Here is a 26,080-nt window from a genome sequence, read left to right on the forward strand (position 1 = left end):
TCAGGGAAGTTTTGCTCAGCAATAAAGAAGTAGCTCTACAATGAGCACTGTTCCAGACCTGCCTATTATATAGTAAAAACAAAACCAAAAGGGAAAAAACTCTATCCAAGTAATGTGTCTCTCCTAGAACGAGTTCAAGATTTATAAAGCTATAAAAATATCCAGCGCTAAATAAGGTAAAATTCACAATGCTTGGCATCCAAACAAAAATTGCCAGGTTTACAAAGACATGAAGATACACAACTGATGGAAGGCAGGATAATTAGTTAAAAGAAACTCAAAACTGACACAGGTGTTAGAATTAACACAGAAAACATTAAGACAGTTATTATATTATATTCCATATATTCAAAAAGTTAGAGAGATGGAGGATACAGAGAAAAATCTAAACTGAACTTGTAGAGATTAAAAGTAAAATAAATACATGACAGCAATAGCATCTAGACCAGAAGGGGATAAATAAACTATACTTTTGTAAGGTTCTTAGATTACACATGAAGTGGGATAATATTACTTTAAGGTAGACTTTAAGAGATAAATTCTATACTGTAAACCCTTAGTGAAAGTGAAAGTGAAAGTCACTTAGTGATGTCTAACTCTTCACCACCCCATGGACGCTTCAGTCCATGGAATTCTCCAGGCCAGAATACTGGAGTGGGTAGCCTTTCCCTTCTCCAGCAGATCTTCCTGACCCAGGAATTGAACCAGGGTCTCCTGCATTTCAGGCGGATTCTTTATCAATTGAGCTATCAGGGAAGCCCATAAATACCTAAGTGACCATTAAAATAACAAAATAATTATAACTAATAAAGCAACAAAGGAGATAAAATCAAATTTAAAAAGAAATTTAATTCATCCAAAAGAAGGTAAAAACCATGAAAAGGGAAAAAAATAACAGATGGGGTAAATAGCAATCTAGCATTAACAATCTAACATTAATAATCAAATTAAATGTAAATGGTATAAACACTTTGATTAAAAAGTAGAAATGATCAAGTTGGATTAGAAAAAAAAAGACTCTACTATAAGCTGTCTATAAACATAGGACTGCCTACAAATATACTTTATCTTTAAATATAAACTGTAGGCATTTTTTTATATATATTTACATTTAAATATAGGCTTCCTAGATGGTGCTAGTGGTAAAGAACCTGCCTGCCAATGCAAGAGAGGTAAGAGACCTGGGTTTGATCCCAGTCAGAAAGATCCCCTGAAGAAGGGCATGGCAACCCACTCCAGTATACTTGCTGGGAGAATCCCATGGACAGAGGAGCCTGGCAGGCTACAGTCCATAGAGTTGCCAAGAGTTGGACATGACTGAAGTGACTTAGTATGCATGCATATTTTTAAATATAAACCAATAAATAGGTTAAAATTAAAAGACAGAAAGAGATACACCAAGTTAACACTAGTCAAAAGAAAACAAGAGTAGCTACTTTTGAATCAGACAAAATAAACTTCAGAGCAAAGAATGGTAACAGGGAAAAGAAGTTTATTTTATCATTATAAGGATAAAGGGGTTGGGACTTCCCTGATGGTCCAGTGGTTAAGACTCCATGCTTCCAATGCAGGGGGCACAGATTTGATTCCTGGTCAGGAAACTCAGATCCCACATGCTGTGCTGTGATGTGGTCAAAAAAAAAAAAAAGTATAAAAGGGTCAATTCATCAAGAGGAAATAACAATCCTAAACATTCATGAACCTAATATAGTGATTCAAAATACATTAAGTAGAAAATGATAGAACTGTACAATTATAGCCAGAGATTTCAACACTCTTCTCTCAATATTTGCTAGACCAGTTCTGCAGTAAATCAGTAAGAATATAGATGACTTGAACAACACTATTAACTACTTGACCTGATCGACATTTATAGAACACTCTACCCAACAACTGGAGAATACACATTTTTCTCAAGTACACAAAGTGCTATTCTGGGCCCTAAAACCGGACAAGAAAATTCAACAGGATTCAAGTCACACAAAATATGTTCTCTGACCAAAGAGGAATTAAACTAGAAAGCAATAATGAAAAGATCCTTGGAAAATCCCCAAGTATTTGAAAACTAAACAACACCCTTCTAAATAAGGGGGACATCAAAGAAGAAAATCAAAAAAGAAATTGAAAAGTATTTAAACTGAATGGAAATGAAAATAAAATATATAGGATCTATAAGTGAAAATTTAAGCACTAAATGTCTATATTAGAAATGAAGAAATATCTCAGATCAATAATCTCAGCTTCTACTTTACAAAACTAGAAAAGGAAGAACAAATAAAGTATAAAGTAAGCAGGAGAAAACATAATAAAGATCAAGGCAGAAATCAATGAATTAGAGAAGAAAACAATACAGAGAATCTAAGCAAAGGCTGGTTATTTGACATTAAAAAAAGGGAATAAACTCTAGCTGGACTAGTCAGAAAAAAGACAAAAAATTCTCAATATAAGGAATTAAAGACGTGACATCACTACGTATACTATAGGTATTAAAAGGATAAAAGTAACTTTTTATAAATAACTTCATGCCAATAAATTTCACAACTTAGGTAAATAGACAAATGCCACAGAAGAAATAGATGACATAAACAACTCTGTATCTATTAAAGAAATGGAAGTGAAGAAGTGAAAGTGTTAGTCACTTAGTTGTGTCCAACTCTTTGCTACCCTAATGACTGTAACTCGTCAGGCTCCTCTGTCCATGGGATTCTCTAGGCAAGAATAGTGGAGTGGGTAGCCTTTCCCTTCTCCATGGGGTCTTTGTGACTCAGGGATTGAACCCAGGTCTCCCTGAATTGCAGGTGAATTCTTTAATATCTGAGCCACCAGGGAAGCCCCTAAGAATACTGACACAGTACTTAGAAGCCTTCCCACCTAGAAAACCTAAGGGCCAGATTCACTAGTTAAAAGACATAATACTAATTCTGCACAAGATTAGAAATAATGCATCAGTCAGTTCAGTTCAGTCACTCAGTCACGTCCAACTCTTTGCAACCCACGGACTGCAGCACGCCAGGACTCCCTGTCCATCAGCAATTCCCAGAGCTTGCATAAACTCATGTCTTTTGAGTTGGTAATGCCATCCAACTATTTCATCCTCTGTCATCCCCTTCTCCCGCCTTCAATCTTTCCCAGCAACAGGATCCTTTCAAATAAGTCAGCTCTTCGCATTCAGGTGGCCAAAGTATTGGAGCTTCAGCTTCACCATCAGTCCTTCCAATGAGCACTCAGAACTGATCTCCTTTAGGATGGACTGGTTGGAACTCCTTGCAGTCCAAGGGACTCTCAAGAGTCTTCTCCAATACCACACTTCAAAAGCATCAATTCTTTGGCACTCAGCTTTCTTTATAGTCCAACTCTCACATCCATACATGACTACAGGAAAAACCATAGCTTTGATTAGATGGACCTTTGTTGGCAAAGTGACATCTATGCTTTTTAATATGCTGTCTAGGTTGGTCATAGCTTTTTTTCCAAGGAGTAAGCGTCTTTTAATTTCATAGCTGCAGTCACCATCTGCAGTGATTTTGGAGCCCCCCAAAAATAAAATCAGTCACTGTTTCCACTGTTTCCCCATCTACTTCCCATGAAGTGATGGGACCGGATACCGTGATCTTAGTTTTCTGACTGTTGAGCTTTAAGCCAACCTTTTCACTCTCCACTTTCACTTTCATCAAGAAGCTCTTTAGTTCTTCTTCACTTTCTGCCATAAGGGTGGTGTCATCTGCATATCTGAAGTTATTGATATTTCTCCTGGCAATCTTGATTCCAGCTTGTGCTTCCTCCAGCCCAGAGTTTCTCATGACGTACTCTGCACATAAGTTAAAAAAGCAGGGTGACAATATACAGCCTTGACGTACTTCTTTTCCTATTTGGAACCAGTCTATTGTTCCATGTCCAGTTCTACCTGTTGCTTCCTGACCTGAATACAGATTTCTCAAGAGGCAGGTCAGGTGGTCTGGTATGCCCATCTCTTTCAGAATTTTCCACAGTTTATTGTGATCCACACAGTCAAAGGCTTTGGCATAGTCAATAAAGCAGAAAGAGATGTTTTTCTGGAACTCTCTTGCTTTTGCCATGATCCATCGGATGTTGGCAATTTGATCTCTGGTTCCTCTGCCTTTTCTAAAACCAGCATGAATATCTGGAAGTTGATGGTTCACATACTGTTGAAGCCTGGATTGGAGAATTTTGAGCGTTACTTTACTAGCGTGTGAGATGAGTGCAATTGTGTGGTAGTTTGACCATTCTTTGGCATTGCCTTTCTTTGGGATTGGAATGAAAACTGACCTTTTCCAGTCCTGTGGCCACTGCTGAGTTTTCCAGATTTGCTGACATATTGAGTGCAGCACTTTCACGGCATCATCTTTTAGGATTTGAAATAGCTCAACTGGAATCCCATCACCTCCACTAGCTTTTTTTGTAGTGATGCTTCCCTAAGGCCCACTTGACTTCACATTCCAGGATGTCTGGCTCTAGGTCAGTGATCACACCATCGTGATTATCTGGGTCGTGAAGATCTTTTTTGTACAGCTCTGTGTATTCTTGCCACCTCTTCTTAATATTTTCTGCTTCTATTAGGTCCATACCATTTCTGTCCTTTATTGAGCCTATCTGTGCATGAAATGTTCCCTTTGTATCTCTAATTTTCTTGAAGAGATCTCAAGATATAATACATAAATTCTACATAAATTAATATTTTCACTAATACCAATTTTATACTGGGAAGAAATAATACTAATTCTACACAAGATTTTCCAAAAACTTGAAGAGAGAATACTTCCCAACTCATTCTATAAGGCCAACATTACCCTCATACAAAACCCGGACAAAAATATTACAGCAAATGAAATAACAGACGAATATCTCAAATATACATTAAAGCAAAAATTTTAAACAAAATTTTAGCATATGAATTCAACCATATAAAAAGAATAATGCAACATGACAAAGAAGGGTAAGTTTATTCTAAGAATGCAAGATTGCTTTATATTAACAAACAAAATAGTAATTCACTATGCTAGCAAACCAAAGGAGAAAAAACACACAATCACCTCAATAGATGCAAAAACTGCACTTGAAATCCAATATCCATTACTGATTAAAAAATATTCTTAGCAAACTAGGTATGTGAAGGAACACCCTCAATCTGATAAAAGACATTTACAAAAATATATAGCTAGCAACAAGTTCAATGATGAAAGACAATGCTTTCCCACTAAGATCAGGAACAAAACAGGGTTGTCTTCTGTCACCACTTATATTCAATATTGTATGTAGATACAAAAACTCGAAACATTTTAATGATCAAATTCAACTATATGTAGAAAGGATACTACATCATGACCAAATGGGATTCACCTCAGGGATAAAAAAAAAATCAATCACTATAATTCATTCAATCAATGTAACTTAAAAATCACTGTAATTCATCATATTAGCAAAAAGAAAAATCAGATGAATTAATATTTCTAAAAAAGTAATAAAATGAATCCAGATTGGACAGAAAGGGGAAAAAGTCTTTTCATAGATCATGTGTTGGTAAAAATTCCAATGGAACACACCAATTGTTACAAAAACTAATGAGTTTAGCGAGTTTGCAATAATCTCAGATATGTAGATAACACCACCCTTATGGCAGAAAGTGAAGAGGAACTAAAGAGCCTCTTGATGAAAGTGAAAGAGGAGAGTGAAAAGTTGTCTTAAAACTCACCATTCAAAAAACTAAGATCATGGCCCATCACTAAGACCCAGTCCCATCACTTCATGGCAAGTAGATGGGGAAACAATGGAAACAGTGAGGGACTTGATTATTTTGCGCTCCACAATCACTGCAGATGCTGACTGCAGCCATGAAATTAAAAGACGCTTGCTCCTTGTAAGAAAAGCTATGACCAACCTAGACAGCATATTAAAAAGCATAGACATCACTTTGCCGACAAAGGTCCATCTAGTCAAAGCTATGGTTTTTCCTGTAGTCATGTATGGATGTGAAAGTTGGACTATAAAGAAAGCTGAGCACCAGAGAATTGATGCTTTTGACGTGTGATGTTGGAGAAGACTCTTGAGAGTCGTCTGGACTGCAAGAAGATTAAACCAGTCCACCCTAAAGGAAATCAACCTGAATATTCATTGGAAGGAGTGACTTTGAAGCTGAAACTCCAATACTTCAGCCACCTAATGCAAAGAACTGACTCTTTGCTAAAAACCCTGATGCTGGGAAAGATTGAAGGCGGGAGGAGAAGGGGATGACAGAGGATGAGATGAGTTTGAGCAAGTTCTGAGAATTGGAGATGGACAGGGAAACTTGGTGCACTGCAGTCCATGGGGTCGCAATGAGTCGGACAAGACTGAGTGACTGAACTGAACTGAATAATAACATCGGTATTCAGAAATGAATTTCTGTATACTAGCAATGAACAACTGGAACTTAAAATGTTAAAATACCACTTATATTAGCATCAAAAAGATGAAAAGCTTTCATATTTTCACATTTCTTAGGGAGAAATGTGACAAAAGATGTGAAAGGTCTTACACTGAAAATAACAAAATGTTGCTGAGAGAGATTCAAGAGACCTAAATGAATAAAGATACATACTTTGCTCATGGGTCAGAAGACTCAATATTTTCAAGATGTTCTTTCTCCCCAGATCGACCTGTTAGATTCGATGCATTTCCAATCAAAATCCCAGCAGATTGTTTTCTTTCAGCGTCGAAAGGCTAATTCTAGAAATCAAACAAAAATTCAAAGGACCTAGGACTCTAAAAAATAATTTTGAAAAGGAACAATTACAAACGCTAAGTTAAACCCAAAAAAAGAAAGTTTTAAAAAAGCTAGCATGAAATATGATATGATTTGATCAAGTTATATGGTGTAAGAAAGAAGAATCCACTTGGCCTTGAGGCTTGTTTCATTCTTTTTTGAATTGCTCAGATTTAGAGATATTGAATGTTAATCTTCACTCAAAATTCTTTGGCAAATTATATTTGCATAAGCAGAAACTGTAAGTCACAAAGTAATTTATTGATTCCAATGTTTAGAATTGATGAGTAAATAAAATACAGAAAAATTAATTATATTTACAGAACAAAAGCAGAGACATTACTTTGCCAACAAAGGTTCGTCTAGTCAAGGCTATGGTTTTTCCTGTGGTCATGTACGGATGTGAGAGTTGGACTGTGAAGAAGGCTGAGCGCCGAAGAATTGATGCTTTTGAACTGTGGTGTTGGAGAAGACTCCTGCGAGTCCCTTGGACTGCAAGGAGATCCAACCAGTCCATTCTGAAGGAGATCAGCCCTGGGATTTCTTTGGAAGGAATGATGCTAAAGCTGAAACTCCAGTACTTTGCTCACCTCATGCGAAGAGTTGACTCATTGGAAAAGACTCATGCTGGGAGGGATTGGGGGCAGGAGGAGAAGGGGATGACAGAGGATGAGATGGCTGGATGGCATCACTGGCTCGATGGACCTGAGTCTGAGTGAACTCCGGGAGTTGGTGATGGACAGGGAGGCCTGGCGTGCTGCGATTCATGGGGTCACAAAGAGTCGGACACGACTGAGTGACTGAACTGAACTGAACTGACAGAACAAAATGCAAATGTTATAAGCCCTAATGTTGTAAATGTAAAGATAGAAAAGATCAAAATTGAGAGGTACGGATTGAGATTGGATGGAAGTGAGGGGATGGGGAGAGGTGAAGAGTAGTGTGAGGGTGTTATTTCTGTCTTACTGTCTAGTAGAGAATCAAGAGTTACTGCCTACATTGATGGAACAAAAATTCAAAGGCTAAGGGTGGCATTTAAATTTATAATGATAACCAAAAGATAAATGGGAAATAGTATCACTAACAGAGCACACGAAGGGGAAAAGAAATGGAGAGATAGTTTCAATGACTGAGGTTTATTATCGTTCACAGCTTGAGGTTAACAGACCTTGGATAAAGTATATACATTAAGAAACAGTGGTTTTTCTTTTAACTGAAATTGATTTACAATGTTGGTTAGGTTCAGGTGTACAGCAGAGTGATTCAGTTATACACATATATTTATATATCTATATGAGTATGGGTAGTTTGAAATAACCTACATGTGAAGCTATTACTCCCCTCTGTGCAGGCAAACACATCATAAAACATTCTCATATCCCTGATACGTATAAACTAAGATACTTTACAAATAGTGATATGTCCAAAATACCATTTGACGTTCAAGTATTGAGGGTAAGGGAGAAAGGGTAAGAGCCGCTGAAGGACGCTGTGTGTGTATGTGTGGGGTAAGTTGTTGTTTGGTCAATGAGTCATGTCCGACTCTGTCACCCCATGGACTACAGCATGCCAGCCTCCTCTGTCCTCCACTATCTCCTGGAGGTTGCGCAAATTCATGTCCATTGAGTCAGAAGTGCTTATCTAACCATTTCATCCTCTGCCTCCCCCTTCTTTTGCCTTCAATCTTTAATGCATACACATTCACAAATGCCCACTAGATGGCAAACGTACATCTCAGACATTAACCGTTACTAGGATGCCCCTTCTGGGCATTTTAATAATTCAAGCCAAATTCCTCTAAGGCCACAATACAATATATGGTTTAAGGAGCATGCAAATTAACTTTGTGATGATGTTCTTACAAACAATTCCCAGGGATAGAGGCTAAACTTAAAGATTCTCAGTTTCTAGAATTTACTGTGACTTATTTTTCATGCAACATGTTCCATTAATGCAGATAAATTTAATTCCCTTACTAGACCATCTGGTTTCACATTTAGGTTCAGGACGAACTAACCGTGGGACTAAAGCAAGTGATGAGGCCAGGATCTGACCCCATGTGGTTTAACTGCAGAAACTAGGTATTAACCAGGATGCATCTCCACCTTGCTGTAGGGTGAACGAGTAGGCAAGGAAGAATGCTTTGGTGTCCCTCCCACTAGTCTGCCGCCCCCCTCTGTCCCTGTCTTGACCCCCACATCTCTGCCAGGCTTGGCTGATACTGCCTTGCTCCAAGGTCTTTAGCAACTTCCCACTGCAGAATCAATTCCGGACTAGCACAGCTCTCTCCCACACCTGACCATGTGATGCTTTCCACTTGCTGCACAAGTCCTGGTCTCACACAAGTCTGTGTCTCTGGAAATGCTATCCTGTGATCCTGAAAATTCCTCTCCCCTACTATCTGTAGGAGCAATAGTCACTCTTCAAGCCTACACCAGAGTCACCTCCTTTAAGATAGTCGGGGCACTCTGACTTCAGGGCTCCCATAGCGACATCTATCTCATGGTATTGCAGTTGCCAGTGTGCCTGGCTCTCTTGCCCACTAGGTGAGTGGCCAGTGAAGGTGTGCATGGAGTCTTTTCAACTTTGTGTCCTCAGCATCAAACCCAGTATCTGGCATGGAGAGAGCACTCAGTAAATTTGACTGGCTGAATAATGAGTAAAAGTTGAGTGTAAATAGACTTCGCAGACTCTTAAAACTTCCAGTCTTCAGGAAGGTAATTCCATCCCGGATCCCTTGTTGAGGTGTGGGAAGGGATGGAAAAGCGAGGGGCCAGAGCAGCCCACTTGTAAGGCCATAGCACCATCACAGTAACCCCACAGTCACAGTGGCCTCACAGAGCTGCGTTTCTCTGGTACCCCATCAACATGCTTCACAACATTAAAGTATGCAAAAATGAGCCTCCCTCCCCATCTCTCTTATCCCACCCATCCTCTACAACCAGGTGGATTCTTGTCTATTTTTGTAACTATTCTTCTTAATCTCCATTGGAACTCCTCAGTTGAAGTGAGCATTCATTGTATAAAAGTATGGACTCAGAGATAAAGAATCTGCCTGCAATGCAGGAGATGTGGGTTTGATCCCTGGGTCAGGAAGATTCCCTGGAGAAGGAAATGGCAACCCACTCCAATATTCTTGCCTGGAGAATTCCATGGACAGAGGAGCCTGGCGGGTTAAAGTCCATGGGGTCGAAAAAGAGTCAGACGTGACTTAGCAACTAAACACACACAACATTCATTTCAGTTCAGTTCAGTTCAGTCGCTCAGTCGTGTCCGACTCTTTGCAACCCCACGAATCGCAGCACGCCAGGCCTCCCTGTCCATCACCAACTCCCGGAGCTTACCCAAACTCATGTCCATCGAGTCGGTGATGCCATCCAGCCATCTCATCCTCTGTCATCCCCTTCTCCTCCTGCCCCCAATCCCTCCCAGCATCAGAGTCTTTTCCAATGAGTCAACTCTTCACATGAGGTGGCCAAAGTATTAGAGTTTCAGCTTCAGCATCTGTCCTTCCAATGAACACCCAGGACTGATCTCCTTTAGAATGGACTGGTTGGATCTCCTTGCAGTCCAAGGGACTCTCAAGAGTCTTCTCCAACACCACAGTTCAAAAGCATCAATTCTTCGGTGCTCAGCTTTCTTCACAGTCCAACTCTCACATCCATACATGACTACTGGAAAAACCATAGCCTTGACTAGACTGACCTTTGTTGGCAAAGTAATGTTTCTGCTTTTGAATATGCTATCTAGGTTGGTCATAACTTTCCTTCCAAGTAGTAAGCATCTTTTAATTTCATGGCTGCAATCACCATCTGCAGTGATTTTGGAGCCCAAGAAAATAAAGTCTGATACTGTTTCCACTGTTTCCCCATCTATTTCCCATGAAGTGATGGGACCGGATGCCACGATCTTCATTGTCTGAATGTTGAGCTTTAAGCCAACTTTTTCACGCTCCTCTTTCCCTTTCATCAAGAGGCTCTTTAGTTCCTCTTCACTTTCTGCCATAAGGGTGGTGTCATCTGCATATCTGAGGTTATTGATATTTCTCCCAGCAATCTTGATTCCAGCTTGTGCTTCTTCCAGCCCGGCGTTTCTCATGATGTACTCTGCATATAAGTTAAATAAGCAGGGTGACAATATACAGCCTTGACATACTCCTTTTCCTATTTAGAATCAGTCTGTTGTTCCATGTCCAGTTCTAACTGTTGCTTCCTGACCTGCATATAGGTTTCTCAAGACACAGGTCAGGTGGTCTGGTATTCCCATCTCTTGAAGAATTTTCCACAGTTTAATGGGATCCACACAGTCAAAGGCTTTGGCATAGTCAATAAAGCAGAAAGAGATGTTTTTCTGGAACTCCCTTGCTTTTTCCATGATCCATCAGATGTTGGCAATTTGATCTCTGGTTCTTTTGCCTTTTCTAAAACCAGCATGAACATCTGGAAGTTCATGGCTCACGTATTGCTGAAGCCTGGCTTGGAGAATTTTGAGCATTACTTTACTAGCATGTGAGATGAGTGCAATTGTGTGGTAGTTTGACCATTCTTTGGCATTGCCTTTCTTTGGGATTGGAATGAAAACTGACCTTTTCCAGTCCTGTGGCCACTGCTGAGTTTTCCAGATTTGCTGACATATTGAGTGCAGCACTTTCACATCATCATCTTTCAGGATTTGAAATAGCTCAACTGGAATTCCATCACCTCCACTAGCTTTGTTCGTAGTTATGTTTTCTAAGGCCCACTTGACTTCACATTCCAGGATGTCTTGCTCTAGGTGAGTGATCACACCATCATGATTATCTGGTTTGTGAAGACAGTGCCAGCTAAATATACAGATATTTTCACAAAGAGACTTCTGAGTTCACTTAAACTCTTACCACTCTGATCATTACAGTAACAGTTTCCAATGCAGGACTGCCTAGCTCTGTCTCTTTACTATACTGGCTATATTAGCTTCCTAAGGCAGCTGTAACAAAGTACTACAAATTGGGTGGCTTAAACATCAGAAATGTATTATCTCATAGTCCTGGAGGCTAAAAGTCAAGATCAAGGTGTTGGCCTGGTTGGTTTCTTCTAAGGGCTGTTAGGAAGAATTTGTTTCATGCCTCTCCCAGAGTTCCTGGTCATTTCCGGCCAGCACTTGGTGTTCCTTGTAGAAGCATCACTCCAATCTCTGCCTTTATCTTCACATGGCATTAGCTCTGTGTGCATGTCTTTGTTCGGATTTTCCCCTTGTCTAAGGATAACTTTCATTTTGGATGAAGGACCCATTCTAATCCAGTTTGATCACATCTTAATTCATTGCATCACAACCACTCTACTTCCAAAGGAAGTTCAAGTTCTGAGATACTGGAGTTAGCACTTCAACATACGGATTTTTGTGGACACAATTCAATCTATAATACTGGCCATAGATTCTAAAGCAAAGATCAGTACACATCCTTTGACATGGTGTGTGAAAAAAGGGGAAGAATGCTTGAAATCAGGACTGTCTGGGAAATGTAGGGGTTTAGGGAAGATATTTTAAGACTAAATCCAGGTATGTGCATGATAATCTGAAAGGTTTTAAGACAGCACAAAATAGATATTCAATTTTTAAAGTTTGAAATACACAGAATTAAGACCAGAAAACTGCAACTGCTTTAAATAATCAGGTCCCACAAAATCTGAAAGGACTTGCCATGAAATTAACTTACTGGGCGATAAATAGATACACACACACAATCTTACTTTGAAAAACAGTACATGATTAAATGAGATTTGTGTGCATTTGACTAGGTTCTTTTAGGATCAGCATGGAGAATTAAATAATTGTGTATTGAGGATTGAGAAAAGCAGAATGTTCCCTAAAATATATACAATATTTTTCAAATGTAATTCTTATTACAAACTGGTACCATTTCCCCACCACCACCAACCTTCACAACCTTGGAAACATTTCCAAAAGGTATAATGAAAAACAATAGGAATATATTGTCCAGCTTAAAAATGTTTACAGTTTGAGGGATACAATTATATGTTGAGGTAATTTGTATCTGTAACCTATGATAATTCCTGTCCTCAAACTAATTTCTGCATATTTGCTTTCAAGATAGGAGGAAAAACAGCTCTGGGGATACCGGAAATGTAACAAAAGTGTGAGCCACAATCAAAACTGCTTCCCCAATTCCCCTCTAAGGGCAATATATCTTCAGTATTAGAAAGCTATTTAATGAGAGGCTATCTTACCTTTTCTGAAAATGTTTCCAGGTTCTAAACATTTAAATGTAAAGTAAATCATCTTAAACCATGTCGGAACTCAAACCAATGTGTAAGATATTAAATGAATATATGAAAATAAATAAACTTGTTGTTCAGTTGCCCAGTCATATCCGATTCTGCAACCCCATGGACTGCAGCATGCCAGTCCTCCCTGTTCCTCACCATCTCCCAAAGTTTGCCCAAGTTCATGTCCATTGCATTGGTGATGCCATCCAGCCATCTCATCCTCTGCACCTTCTTCTCCTTCTGCCCTCAATCTTTCCCAGCACCAGGGATTTTTCCAATTAGTCGTCAGTTCGCATCAGATGACCAAAATACTGGAGCTTCAGCTTCAGCATCAGTCCTTCCAGTGAATATTCAGGGTTGATCTCCCTTAAGATTGACTGGTTTGATCTCCTTGCTGTCCAAGGGACTTGCAGGAGTCTTCTCTAGCACCACAGTTCAAAGGCATCAATGCTTTAGTGTTCTACCTTCTTTATAGTCCAGCTCTCACAACCGTACGTGACAACTGGGAAGACCATAGTCTTAACTATATGGACCTTTGTTGGCAAAGTAATGTCTCTGCTTTTTAACATACCGTCTAGGTTTGTGATAGCTTTCCCGCCAAGAAACAAACGTCTTCTGATTTCATGGCTGCGGTCACCATCTCCAGTGATTTTAGAGCCCAAGAAGAGGAAATCTGTCACTACTTCCACCTTTTCCCCTTCCATTTGCTGTGAAGTAATGGGGCCAGATGCCATGATCTTAGTTTTTTTAATATTTAGTTTTAAGCTGGCTCTTTAACTCTCCTTCACCCACATCAAGAGGCTCTTTAGTTCCTCTTCACTTTCTGCCATTAGAGTGGTATCTGCATATCTGGGTTATTGATGTTTCTCCTACCTATCTTGATTCCAGCTTGTAACTCATCCAGCCTGGCATTTCTCATGATGTGCTCAGCATATAGATTAAACAAGCAGGGTGACAGCAGACTGCCCTGTTGTACTCCTTTCTCAATCCTGAGCCGATCAGTGGTTCCACACAGGGCTCTGACAGGCTTATTGATCCTCATACAGGTTTCTCAGGATAATTGTGTTTTATATGGGACAAGGGGACAGGAAATTTGGAAAACTCAGCAGTGGAAAAGGACTGGACTGGAAAAGGTCAGTTTTCATTCCAATCCCAAAGAAAGGCAATGCCAAAGACTGTTCAAACTACCTCACAATTGCACTCATTTTACACACTAGCAAAGTAATGCTCAAAATTCTCCAAGCTAGGCTTCAACAGTACGTGAACCAAGAATTTCCAGATGTTCAATCTGGATTTAGAAAAGGCAGAGGAACCAGAGATCAAATTGCCAACATCTGTTGGATCATAAAAAAAAGCAAGAGAATTCCGGAAAACCATCTTCTGCTTCATCGATTACACTAAAGCCTTTGACTGTGTGGATCACAACAAACTGTGGAAAATTCTTCAAGAGATGGGAATACCAGACCACCTTACCTGTGTCCTGAGAAACATGTATGCAGATGAAGAAGTAATAGTTAGAATTGGATATGGAACAACAGAGTGGTTCCAAATTGGGAAAGGAGTACAGCAAGGCTGTATATTGTTACCCTACTTATTTAACTTATATGCAGAGTACATGATGGGAAATGCCCAGCTGGATGAAGCACAAGCTGGAATCAAGATTGCTGGGAGAAATATTAATAAGCTCAGATACCCAGATGCCACCACCCTTATGGCAGAAAGTGAAGAGGAACTAAAGAGCCTCTTGATGAAAGGGAAAGAGGAGAGTGAAAACGCTGGATTAACCCAGCATTCAAAAAATGAAGATCATGGCATCCGGTCCCATCACTTCATGGCAAATAGATGGGAAACTATGGAAACAGTGACAGACCTTATTTTCTTGGGCTCCAAAATCACTGCAGATGGTGACTGCAGTGATGTAATTAAAAGACATTTGCTCCTTGGAAGAAAAGCTATGACCAACCTAGACAGCATATTCAAAAGCAAAGACATGGGGTACTCTTTCTACCCCCTTCTGATGCCTATGTCAGAAGCTTTCTCTGTCTCCTTTATACTTTAATAAAACTTTATTACACACACACACACACACACACACACACAAAAACAAAAGCAAAGACATTACTCTGCCGACTAAGGTCCGTTTAGTCAAAGCTATGGTTTTTCCTGTATTCATGTATGGATGTTAGAGTTGCACCAAAAAGAAAGCTGAACACCAAAGGACTTATGCTTTTGAACTGTAGTGTTGGAGAAGACTCCTGCAAGTCCCTCGGACAGCAAGATCAAACCAATGAATCTCAAGGGAGATCAACCCTGCTAAGGGAGACTTAGCACATACGCGCCCATGTAAATATATATGTACACCTGAAATAACACAGTATTGTAAATCAACTATACCTCAATTAAAAAAGAAAATCACTCTCCTTTGTGTATTGTACACCGGCCTAGACAAAGGCCAAGTTCTAGGCTATTTCCTTATCTTATTTAATCCTCACAACAACCCTACAAGGTAATTATCCCCTTGATTTAACAGGTGGAGGAACTGAGGCTCAGAGAGGTGAAGTAACTTGTCTAGTCCAGGTCAGCCCCAGCCCACAGCCCAGGCACGCTGAGCTGGTAAGGGGCCTGTGGGGGACCTGAAGCTTCTCTCCTGTGCCTCTGGAATATGCTCATCCAAAGATGATTGAGTAGGAGCACCGGGCATGTTGAGGAAGGCTGGAATGGACAGGGAGGAGAGTGCAGAGGGAGATCATGGGGCGTCGGGGGCCTGACAACAACTGTGTATGGGGAAAACAATTTTGTTCAACAGGGCTATTTATAGCGATGTTTTTCCTCAGTACTCCCTTCCCCCACCTCCTCCCTTTTGTGTTAAAAGGCTCCTGGCAGATTGGTAAAGGCTTACAGGCAATGCACAGGAAACTCTGGAACACAATGCACAGGGCGGAGACAGATCCCCACCCACCTAAGAAAATCACTGGTTTCAGTAGTCAGAGACCCTGGGGGAGACCGATGGAGCTGCAACCACATCTCTGCTCCTTTTACCGAAAGAAAAGAAGGCAGTGTTCCCAAAGGGGTGCGGAACCGAGCAAAGCGGGAAGCAGAAGCAGAATGAGAGGTAGCAAAAGCAAACAAGACACCAAGACAAATGGAATCAGCCAGATAGCCAAGTCATCACCTCTCCTGAGGGCTCCTGCGTTCTATGAGGAGTCTAGTTTTTCCTTCCCAAAGTCTCTGTTCAGCCTGTTGAGGAACTCCCAAGGAACAGAGCAGAGAGTGAGAAAAGCGACCCTAAACCCAGTTGCTATGACGGATCCCAGAACCTACTGGTAGGTTCTCAGGGCAAATCCTGCCAGGCCTCCAGGGGCTGCCGCTTCCAGCAACACCTCCCCACCCAGATGTCTGTCCCTCTGGGACACTGAACAGACACCTCCATCCAAATGGAGTCAAATTCAGACTTAGAAACGAAGGCCACTACTCTATGTGAAATAATCAACAAGGACCTACTCTATAGCATGGGGACCTCTACTCAGTATTCTGTAATAACCTAAATGGGAAAAGAATTTGAAAAAGAATAGATATATGTATAACTGAATCACTTTGCTGTACACCTGCAACTAACACAACATTGTAAATCAACTATACTCCAATATAAAATAACTTTAAAAGAGAGAGAGAAAGAAACGAACGCCAGACCTTGCAGAAAGTTCAAAGTCAGTATAATGGTGATTCAGCCCGGGGCACTTGGCCCTCCCTCTGGCCTTGTGAAGTCTTTCTCTGCTTGTGACTCTAGGAAGGAAGTTTCCCGCTGCTGTTTGGCAGCGTCCAGTGCCCATGTGGAGCGGGACAAGAGGGTCTTGTGCTGCCTGGTTTGTTCATCTTTCTGGAACACTGAAGATTCATTTAGTCCCCCACTGCATTATGGGTCAAATATGGTTTTTAAAACACTGCGCAGGACAGAAAAGAAGATCTCCAAACCTCTTGTTTTTGAATGACATTCATTGCAAAGAAATTAGAATGTAACTAAAATACTGGAGGAGGAGGAAAACTTATTTCTCAAATAATTTCAAATACTGTGTGCAAATATCTCATCTAATCTCTAGTTTTAACTTCTACCCAGTCCCGCATTTTGCACCATCCAAGGGCTTTTCCTCCTGAAACCTCTGACATGGCCCTTGGCAATTACGTTTAATCTTTCTCTGGAAAATAGCCTTTACCATTACCAGCCCCCAATCTGATAAACTTGGAGTCACCTTGGACTCTACCTTCTCCTGCAGCTAATCTTTTAAATAAAAGTCTGACATTCTGAATTAGCAGGTAGGGGCACTGATCAAAGTAATTTTATTTTATTTTTTAAAGTAACACTTTCTTTTTTATAACTGAAGCTCTGTTGGTGGAGCCCATACATCAGTTCGGGGTTGGGGGAGGTGGGGGTGGGGCACAGCTTGGGATCAGGACTTTGGGAGAAACCCTCAAGTCATTCCTGTGTGAGATCTTGAGTGAGGCTGGGAAGGGGGGGTTTGGGACTGAGACGAGATGGGAGGGCACCTTGGCCAGGAAGGGAGCTGATCTGGGTTTGTGCCTGTTGTGACATGGTTTCTCCTCCCATCCTGGGCTGCTCTGGATGGAGCTGGAGGAGACAGAAGGGTTAGAAAAGAGAAAGTCTTACTTTAAAAAAAAAAAAAAAAATTGCATTGATCAGTGCCCCTACCTGCTAATTCAGAACCTCAGACTTTTATTAAAAAGACTAGCTGTAGGAGAAGGTAGAGTCCAAGATGACTCCAAGTTTATCAGATTGGGGGCTGGTAAGGATAAAGTCTATTTCTTTCTCATTATCCCCTCACCTTCTGGCAGTGCTCCAACCTTTTCGGCATCAGGGACCCATTTCGTGGAAGACTATTTTCCCACAGACCAGGGAGCAGGGGTAGGGGATGGTTTGGGGATGATTCAGGCACAATACATTTATTGTGCATTTTATTTCTATAATTATTACATCGGCTCCTCTTCAGATCATCAGGCACTAGATCCTGGAGGCCAGGGTCCCCTCTGCCTTATGCCTTCTACTCCAAAATGTCTAGTTGATGGGAAAGCAACTGAATCACACTCTCAGCTGGGGAAGTGACTGTAAAGCTGTGCTCCCCAGTGCTTTCTCATTTATATATTTATTTTTTGCCCTGAGCAATATAGTTCAGCAACTCTAGGAACTGAAAGGGAACTAACATACACAATACTTCAGAGACAAAGAGAGGGAGAGAGAATATCATTTATAATAATAACTAGGTCTATCTTTCAACTTTTAAGCTGGGAATGGGACCATTTAAAGCCTTCTTCCTTCATTCATATCACCTCATTTGCTTGTTCTTAGAAGCCCATTTAGAAGCAAAACTGGCTTTTATGGTTGCAGAGGCGGTAGAACTATGGGAGGTCAGCTGCCATGTTTCAGGATGTACCACTTGCATGCTAAAGGTTATTCCTACTTCTAGGCTGGGAGGACTTGTTCTTGTTCCTTCTCTCCTCCACTCTGTCCTGTTTGATTACTGTTGTTGTTGTTTAGTTGCTAAGTCATGTCTGACTCTTTTGTGACCCCATGGACTGTAGCCCTCCAGGCTCCTTTGCCCATGGGATTTCCCAGGCAAGAATTGTGGAGTGGGTTGCCATTTCCTTCTCCAGGGGATCTTCCCAACCCAGGGATCAAACCCGCGTCTCCTGCATTGCAGGTAGATTCTTTACCGCTAAGCCACCAGGGAAGCCCCCTTGTTTTAATAGAGATTAGTAATGTGAATCTCCCTCAACCCCACCAAAGATGTTTATCCACTCTCACTTGGACAATTAGAAGCACAATTTGCATTATAACCTATATCTGGGAAAACATCCCCATAGCACAGGGGATGCAATAACAGAGTTTGGGATACAAAACTTTCTAGAAGCCCTTTTGCTCTGGCCATCCTCATCCTCTACTGGCTTCAGATGCTCAGGGGTGGTTGGGCTCAGACCTCTCTCATGGAAGAACCTCACTGAATATTATATATCAGTCTAGGGCTAGGGCTGTCATATCAAAATACCATACAGAAGGTGGCTTAAATAACAGAAATTTGGTTTCTCACAGTTCTGGAGGCTGGAAGTCCAAGATCAAGGTGTTAGCAGGTCTGATTCCTCCTGAGGCCTTTCTCCCTGCCTTTCAAAAGACCACCTTCTCACCGTTTCCTCCACATGGTCTTTTCTCTGCGGTACACATTCCTGGTCTCAGTGTCCTAATCTCTTCTCACAAGGAAGCCATTCAAATTGGATCATGGCCAAATCAAATAGCCTCATTTTAACTTAGCTTCCCTGGTGGCTCAGACGGTAAAGCGTCTGTCTACTTTGCAGGAGACCCGGGTTAGATCCCTGGGTTGGGAAGATCCCCTGGAGAAGGAAATGGCAGCCCACTCCAGTACTCTTGCCTGGGAAATCCCATGGATGGACAGAGGAACCTGGTAGGCTACAGTCCATAGGGTTGCAAAGAGTCAGACATGACTAAATGACTGAGCAACTTCACTTTCACTTTAGTTTAAGTTTAGTTTAGTTTAAGTGAACTTTTTTTAGTTTAAGTAAACTTTCACTTTAGAGAAAGTGAAGTCGCTCAGTCGTTCAGTCATGTCCGACTCTTTGCAACCCCATGGACTGTAGCCTACCAGGTTCCTCTGTCCATCCATGGGATTTCCCAGGCAAGAGTACTGGAGTGGGTTGCCATCTCCTTCTCCAGGGGGATCTTTCCGACCCAGGGATCGAACCCAGGTCTCCCACGTTGTAGGCAGACACTTTTACCATCTGAGCCACCAGGGAAGTCCCATTTTAACTTAACCACATCTTTAAAGGCTGTGGTCCATGTGATCAGATTCTCCAAGCTAGGCTTCAGCAATACATGAACTGTGAACCTCCAGATGTTCAAGCTGGTTTTAGAAAAGGCAAAGGAACCAGAGATCAAATTGCCAACATCCGCTGGATCATCAAAAAAGCAAGGGAGTTCCAGAAAAACATCTATTTCCGCTTTTATTGACTATGCCAAAGCCTTTGACTGTGTGGATCACAATAAACTGTGGAAAATTCTGAAAGAGATGGGAACACCAGACCACCTGACTGGCCTCTTGAGAAACCTGTATGCAGGTCAGGAAGCAACAGTTAGAACTGGACATGGAACAACAGACTGGTTCCAAATAGGAAAAGGAGTATGTCAAGGCCGTATATTGTCACCCTGCTTACTTAACTTATATGCAGAGTACATCATGAGAAACGCTGAGCTGGAAGAAGCACAAGCTGGAATCAAGATTGCCGGGAGAAATATCAATAACCTCAGATATGCAGATGACACCACCCTTATGGCAGAAAGTGAAGAAGAACTAAAGAGCCTCTTGATGAAAGGGAAAGAGGAGCGTGAAAAAGTTGGCTTAAAGCTCAACATTTAGAAAACTAAGATCATGGCATCTGGTCCCATCACTTCATGGCAAATAGATGGGAAAACAGTGGAAACAGTGTCAAGCTTTATTTTTCTGGGCTCCAAAATCACTGCAGAGAAGACGCTTACTCCTTGGAAGGAAAGTTATGACCAACCTAGACAGCATATTAAAAATCAGAGACATTTGCCAACAAAGGTCAGTCTAGTCAAGGCTATGGTTTTTCCAGTAGTCATATATGGATGTGAGAGTTGGATTGTGAAGAAAGCTGAGCACCGAAGAATTGATGCTTTTGAAGTGTGGTGTTGGAGAAGACTCTTGGGAGTCCCTTGGACTGCAAGGAGATCCAACCAGTCCATCCTAAAGGAGATCAGTTCTGAGTGTTCATTGGAGGGACTGATATTGAAGCTGAAACTCCAATACTTTGGCCACCTGATGTGAAGAGCTGACTCACTGGAAAAGACCCTGATATTGGGAAAGATTGAGGGCAGGAGGAGAAGGGGACGACAGAGGATGAGATGGTTGGATGGCGTCACTGACTCAATGGACATGGGTTTGGGTGGACTCCGGGAGCTGGTGATGGACAGGGAGGCCCAGTGTTCTGAGGTTCATGGGCTTGCAAAGAGTCGGACACGACTGAGTGACTATGACTGAACTGAACATCTTTAAAGGCCCTATCTCCAAATACAGTCAGATTCTGAGGGACTAGGGATTGGGACTTCAACATATGAACATGGAGGGGGGCACAATTTATCTCACACACCCAACAGTCATGACAACACTAGCATCTTTATTTTTTATTATTTATTTTTGGCTGTGCTGCATGGCATGCAGGACCTTAGTTCCATGACCAGGGGTGGGACCTGTGCTCCTTGAACTGGAAGCAAGGACTGCCACTGGACTGCCAGGGAAGTTCCAATGCTAGCATGCTTAACCTGGAAAGGGGGAGAAGAAAGTGGGAGAGAAAATGTACCTAGCAGAAGGATGAGCTAACACTTGTACCCTAGAACATAGAAATCAGAGCAGATTAACCACAGCCCATGAACAAGGAATTATATGAGTATTTAATTGGTTGAGCATGAGGATAGGAGGGAGAGCTCTAAAATTGCTGATTTCTAACTTAGTCTTTTTTTTACCCCTGGAGAAGAAAATGCCAATCCACTCCAGTATTCTTGCCTGGAAAATCCTATGGACAGAGGAGCCTGGTGGGCTACAGTCCATGGGCTTGCAAGGAGTTGGACACGACCGAGTAACTGAGTACACAACTCTATTTTCATGGGCCACCTGTGTAAAAGAAAGGCTAAATCACAGGTGACATTAAAATCTTCCAGTACTGGGTGGGGTGGGAGAGGAATGGAGTGGGAGTTTGGGATTAGCAGATGCAAACTATTATATAAATAATGAAAAACTACAAGGTCCTACTGTGCAGCACAGGGAACTATATTCAATATCCTGTGATAGACCATAATGGAAAAGAATCTTAAAAAAGAATGTGTGTATGTATAACTGAATTACTCTGCTGTACAGCTGAAATTAAGACAACACTGTAAATCAACTAGACTTCAATTTTTAAAAATCTTCTAATACTCACTCTCAGTCTTCTTTATCTATTTATATACAGCATAGAAGATTGCTTCCAAACTTGGTGAGTCAAAGAAGCAGATGGCACAGTTTGATAAGCATCAGTCTTAACCAACTGCAGATAAGATAAATTACAAGTGCTCAGTCTCTCAGATGTGTCTAACTCTTTGCAACCCCGTGGACTGTAACCCAGGGATCAAACCCATGTCTCTTGCATCTCCTGTGTTGGCAGGTGGATTCTTTACCATTGTGCCACCTGGGAAGCCCAAGATAAATCACAGAAAAGGACAGAACTCTTCCTTGGGAGTTATATGTGAGCAAAGTGCTTTTTACATCATGATAATCTGCTAAGAGCATAATTTGTATTATCACCAAATAGCTTAATTAGTCCTCCTGTTAATATTCCTACACTGTCTCCTTGTAACTTGCTTTCTGGGAAATCCTTAGTCCAGTGGAAAAACCCATTGGAACCCAAATCTGACTTCCTTCCACAGACCCAGAAAAAGCTACATATCTTAGAGTAAGGAAGCGAGAAAAGAACAACGGGAAGAGAAAGAAACATAGAGAATGTCCAGAACAAGGGCTAGACGAAAATGCAGCACCTATCACAGGGCTTACTCACCACTGGGGAGAGAGCAAATGAGGAGAGGATGACTTTCTAGCTCTCTGGGTCAGCCTGTCACCATGTAGCTTCATTATCCAACTTGATAAATTGTGAGTTCTTCCCACCATGAGGCGTAGACAGTTAAGAGCTATCAAACAGACAGAGAATCACCATGTACACATTTCAAATAAGGTTTTGTTCAGTTGATCCAGACTTAGTGGATGCCTTGTCCAATGCTCAGTATTACCTTGACCCTGAATCCTAAACAATCCACAAACCCAGCTTATCATGAAGCAGGGGTGGAAAGGTCTCTGCCTGTTCCAGAAGGAAAATTCTGTGCTTGTGGAGTCCCTCTAGGGAGTCCTCAGTAAAGCACAGAAGAATCTTTGGGCTGAGTCAGTCATTAGCTTTATGGTTCATCTAGGAAAACTTGTTTTGTGACAACCTACACCTGCTGGGTTTGATGGTGCTTAATGGGATCTGGTACATAGCTAATATTATCATGGGAAGTGTTTTAGAATTATTTGTAAATTACTGTTTATTTAACTGGTGAACTTTACTGTCAGAAAGATCATATTTAATAAAAATATTATGCAATTAAAAATTAATTGATATTGATTAAGGTCCACTGATTAGTCAATATTACTGTATCAATATAAATTTCCTAACTTAATACTCTGGTTGTATGACACTAATATTTGGGAAAGCTGAATGAAGGTATATAGGAATTCTTTGACTATTTTTTGTAGAATTTTTTATAAGCTGAAATTATTTCAACATAAAAACTTAAAAAGAGTATTTAAAAAAAAAGAGTATTTTTAAAGCTTTAGAAAGATAATTCACAGGACTTGATAATTTATTCCAAAACTTGTGTTTAGGGGCTGGACCCAGGAAAAGAACAACCCTTCAGCATCTCTCCTTTGCTGCCAAGATGATAAAATGCACTGTAGGTCAGATATGGAGTTCTTTGATACAGTAAACTCCTAAATAAATATTAATAGTAATAATTATAGTCTCATGTGGAGATGCTTCTCTATAAAAAAAGGAACAAGTCATTATACTAAATACCATACCAAATATTCTCCAAGTAGCTTACAAGAAGCTTAGAAACTGCTGTCCTAGAAAAAGAAAACAGAGAGTCATTGACAAATTTTGAGCAAAGCAAGCAAAGGACAACAGCAACAGTTCAGGAAGATTCAACAGGCCTTTAGTGCACAGGATGAAGTGGAAAGCGACCACACTCAGCTAACCCCACTAGGAGTTATTCTAACAATTTAGGAGTGAATGGTCCTCACTGAATGGGCCTGGAAGGAAGAAGCCCAGAGGACAGGCATTTTGAAGCATTCATCAGTCTGGCTGGGATTAGACTGGAGGTGGGGGCAGAAAGAGAGAAATGAGTCAGTGGTTACTTGAAGATGTCTCACCAAAATGACTAGTGCAATGCTGGTGTCACTGAGAGGCTGATGGAAAATAGAAAGAAAGATCACACACACAGCTTGGGGCACAAACTCCAGTGGCTCCAGAGGCCACGCAGGTGCAAAGTGGGGACGACAGGCCGTGGTGGCTTTGAAACTGGACAATTGATCTCTCTAAATAGGGTGGTGGTCCATGGGGGTTGATACAGCTTGGCATCAGCAGTCCTTGCTATGTGGGAATGCACTTTTGATGTTACCAGATCTTCAATTTCTGCAGGGAAATCCAGAAATTCAGATCTCAAATGTGAAAAATATTAACTCTTTAATGTTGGCAATTAATTTTTTAAAACTTTAAAACATGGCATGTGCTAAACCAAACACATCTGTGGGCCAGATTTGGCAGGCAGGCTATCTATCAATTGTAAGCTCTGACAAAGAGAGGAGGTCAAGGGTCAAAGTTCATAAACTATCTTGGTGATACACAGGAAGATAAGAGACTGTAAAGGGATCCAGTAACTAAAATACTATACCTTCAGCCTTCTGAGCTGTATGAATGTCCCTACCCTTCAAGTCTATATATGGATTTGAATTTACACAGGAAGTCTAATCTAATCCTCAGATGGTTAAATAATAAGAATTTGAGTGGTTACTGTGTGCTGAGTACACAGAGGTCAAAGAATTTCAAATTAAGTAGAGAAGAAAACACATGCCCTCCCGAAACCGTGAGACAAATTATGAAATAACCTGGGAGACTGCTTTCTCCATATTAGGTTAGAATATCTGAGTCACCTTAAATCCGAGACTGCCCCCCAAAATCACTTCCATTTAGCAACCTTTGCAATAACGCTTGTGTGTGTGTGTGGTATGCTTGAATCTCTAACCAGAAATCTGATTTCCTCAGCAGTGGTTGCAAAGCGACAGCCTCCATGCCTCCCTCCGCTTGGGAGGGACTTAGCTGGGTTGGGGGTACCTGGGCGCCGGCAGAGGAGGCTGGGAGTGGCAGGCGGAAAACCTCTTTCCGTCAGGTTTCTCCGCTGGAATCCCTGTCTTTGTTTCTGTCATTACTCTTTAAGTGTTTATGTAGGAGGAGACAGGCACCGAAATAGAAAGTGTCAAAGAGATGATGACAATGAAGATAAAAACAAGGCAGGGCATTTTTTTTTTCAGTCCCACCTAGCCCCATCCAACCAGAATGCCAGCGCGCCTCCTCTGGCGTCTTCAAAGAGCCGTCGGTGGGGCAGGAAGCGGGCGGTTCGGGCTGCGGGTGCTCCTAGGAGCGCGGCGATTTCCTCCGAGCCGCCCAGTTATCTCCAGAGCCGCCGAGCAGCTCTCCTAAGAGCGCGTTCTCTCCCCCACCCGGTCCTCCTCAACCCACCCACCTACTTCCTCCGGCTCCCTACACACACCAGAGCGGAGCTGCCAAAAATTTCCACCCTCCGCCCCCCTCCCTAGCTAACTTCCTTCCAGCATTTCCTGAGCTGGATGATCCTAGGATTTGTAAGACAGGAAAAAAGGAAGGCGTGAGGGCGGGCGAGAGAGACAGGATGCTGGGTTTTCGTCCTACCCAAGCCGTCTGAAGACTGGACAGCGCGCGCCGGGCGGAGGACCCACGGCAGCCCCCCCGGGCGGTCCCCGCGCCCCTCGCCGCCGCCGGCTGCCCTGCGCTCTCGGCCACTCCCTGGGCTTCGAGAAGGCGGACTCCGGAGAGCTCGCCCTCCCTCCGAAGGGGAGGAAAACACCCGAAGAAGACACCGCGGGAGGCCGTGAAAGTCCCGGGGACTCCAAGTGAGGAAGTGGCACTCCCAGCGCGCCGGCCCGCCGCCGCTGCCAGCTCCGCACGGCCTGCGGCACCGCGGCCCTGGAGGAGCGCGCCGTGGAGTTCAGGCTCCGCGCCCGCGCCGGGCTCCGCGCCCCGCGGGCTCCATGCGCGCTGCCCCGGGGCCCAGGCTCTTCCCCACGCCCATGCGGCCCCCCAGCGCCGCGCCGCAGCCACTGATCTAACCTCCCCCCGGAGACCATCGTAGGCGCGG

General features: G+C 42.0%; 1 protein-coding gene across 3 annotated transcripts; it reads right to left on the reverse strand.

The window, feature by feature from the left end:
- Window positions 1-1,442: 1,442 nt before the first annotated feature.
- On the reverse strand, window positions 1,443-26,069 carry LOC139182858 (collagen, type I, alpha 1b-like). Of its 3 annotated transcripts, none has more exons than XM_070788532.1 (3): window positions 25,615-26,069; window positions 22,654-22,783; window positions 1,443-1,621 (listed from the first exon to the last, which is right to left on the reverse strand). In XM_070788532.1, exons 1-2 carry the CDS (start codon window positions 26,067-26,069, stop codon window positions 22,777-22,779), a joined length of 462 nt encoding a protein of 153 aa, XP_070644633.1. In that variant the 3' UTR covers window positions 1,443-1,621; window positions 22,654-22,776. The 3 variants fall into 3 exon arrangements, with proteins under 3 accessions (XP_070644633.1, XP_070644632.1, XP_070644634.1); XM_070788531.1 differs by lacking the exon at window positions 1,443-1,621 and adding an exon at window positions 21,236-21,385; XM_070788533.1 differs by lacking the exon at window positions 1,443-1,621 and adding an exon at window positions 21,803-22,146.
- Window positions 26,070-26,080: the final 11 nt, after the last annotated feature.

This window comes from Bos indicus, chromosome 1 (assembly GCF_029378745.1).
Source record: "Bos indicus isolate NIAB-ARS_2022 breed Sahiwal x Tharparkar chromosome 1, NIAB-ARS_B.indTharparkar_mat_pri_1.0, whole genome shotgun sequence".
Lineage (NCBI taxonomy): Eukaryota > Metazoa > Chordata > Mammalia > Artiodactyla > Bovidae > Bos > Bos indicus.

Excerpts from the sequence above, each read along its gene's own strand:
- LOC139182858 (XM_070788532.1), bottom strand. The coding sequence starts at position 26,069 with ATGGTCTCCGGGGGGAGGTTAGATCAGTGGCTGCGGCGCGGCGCTGGG.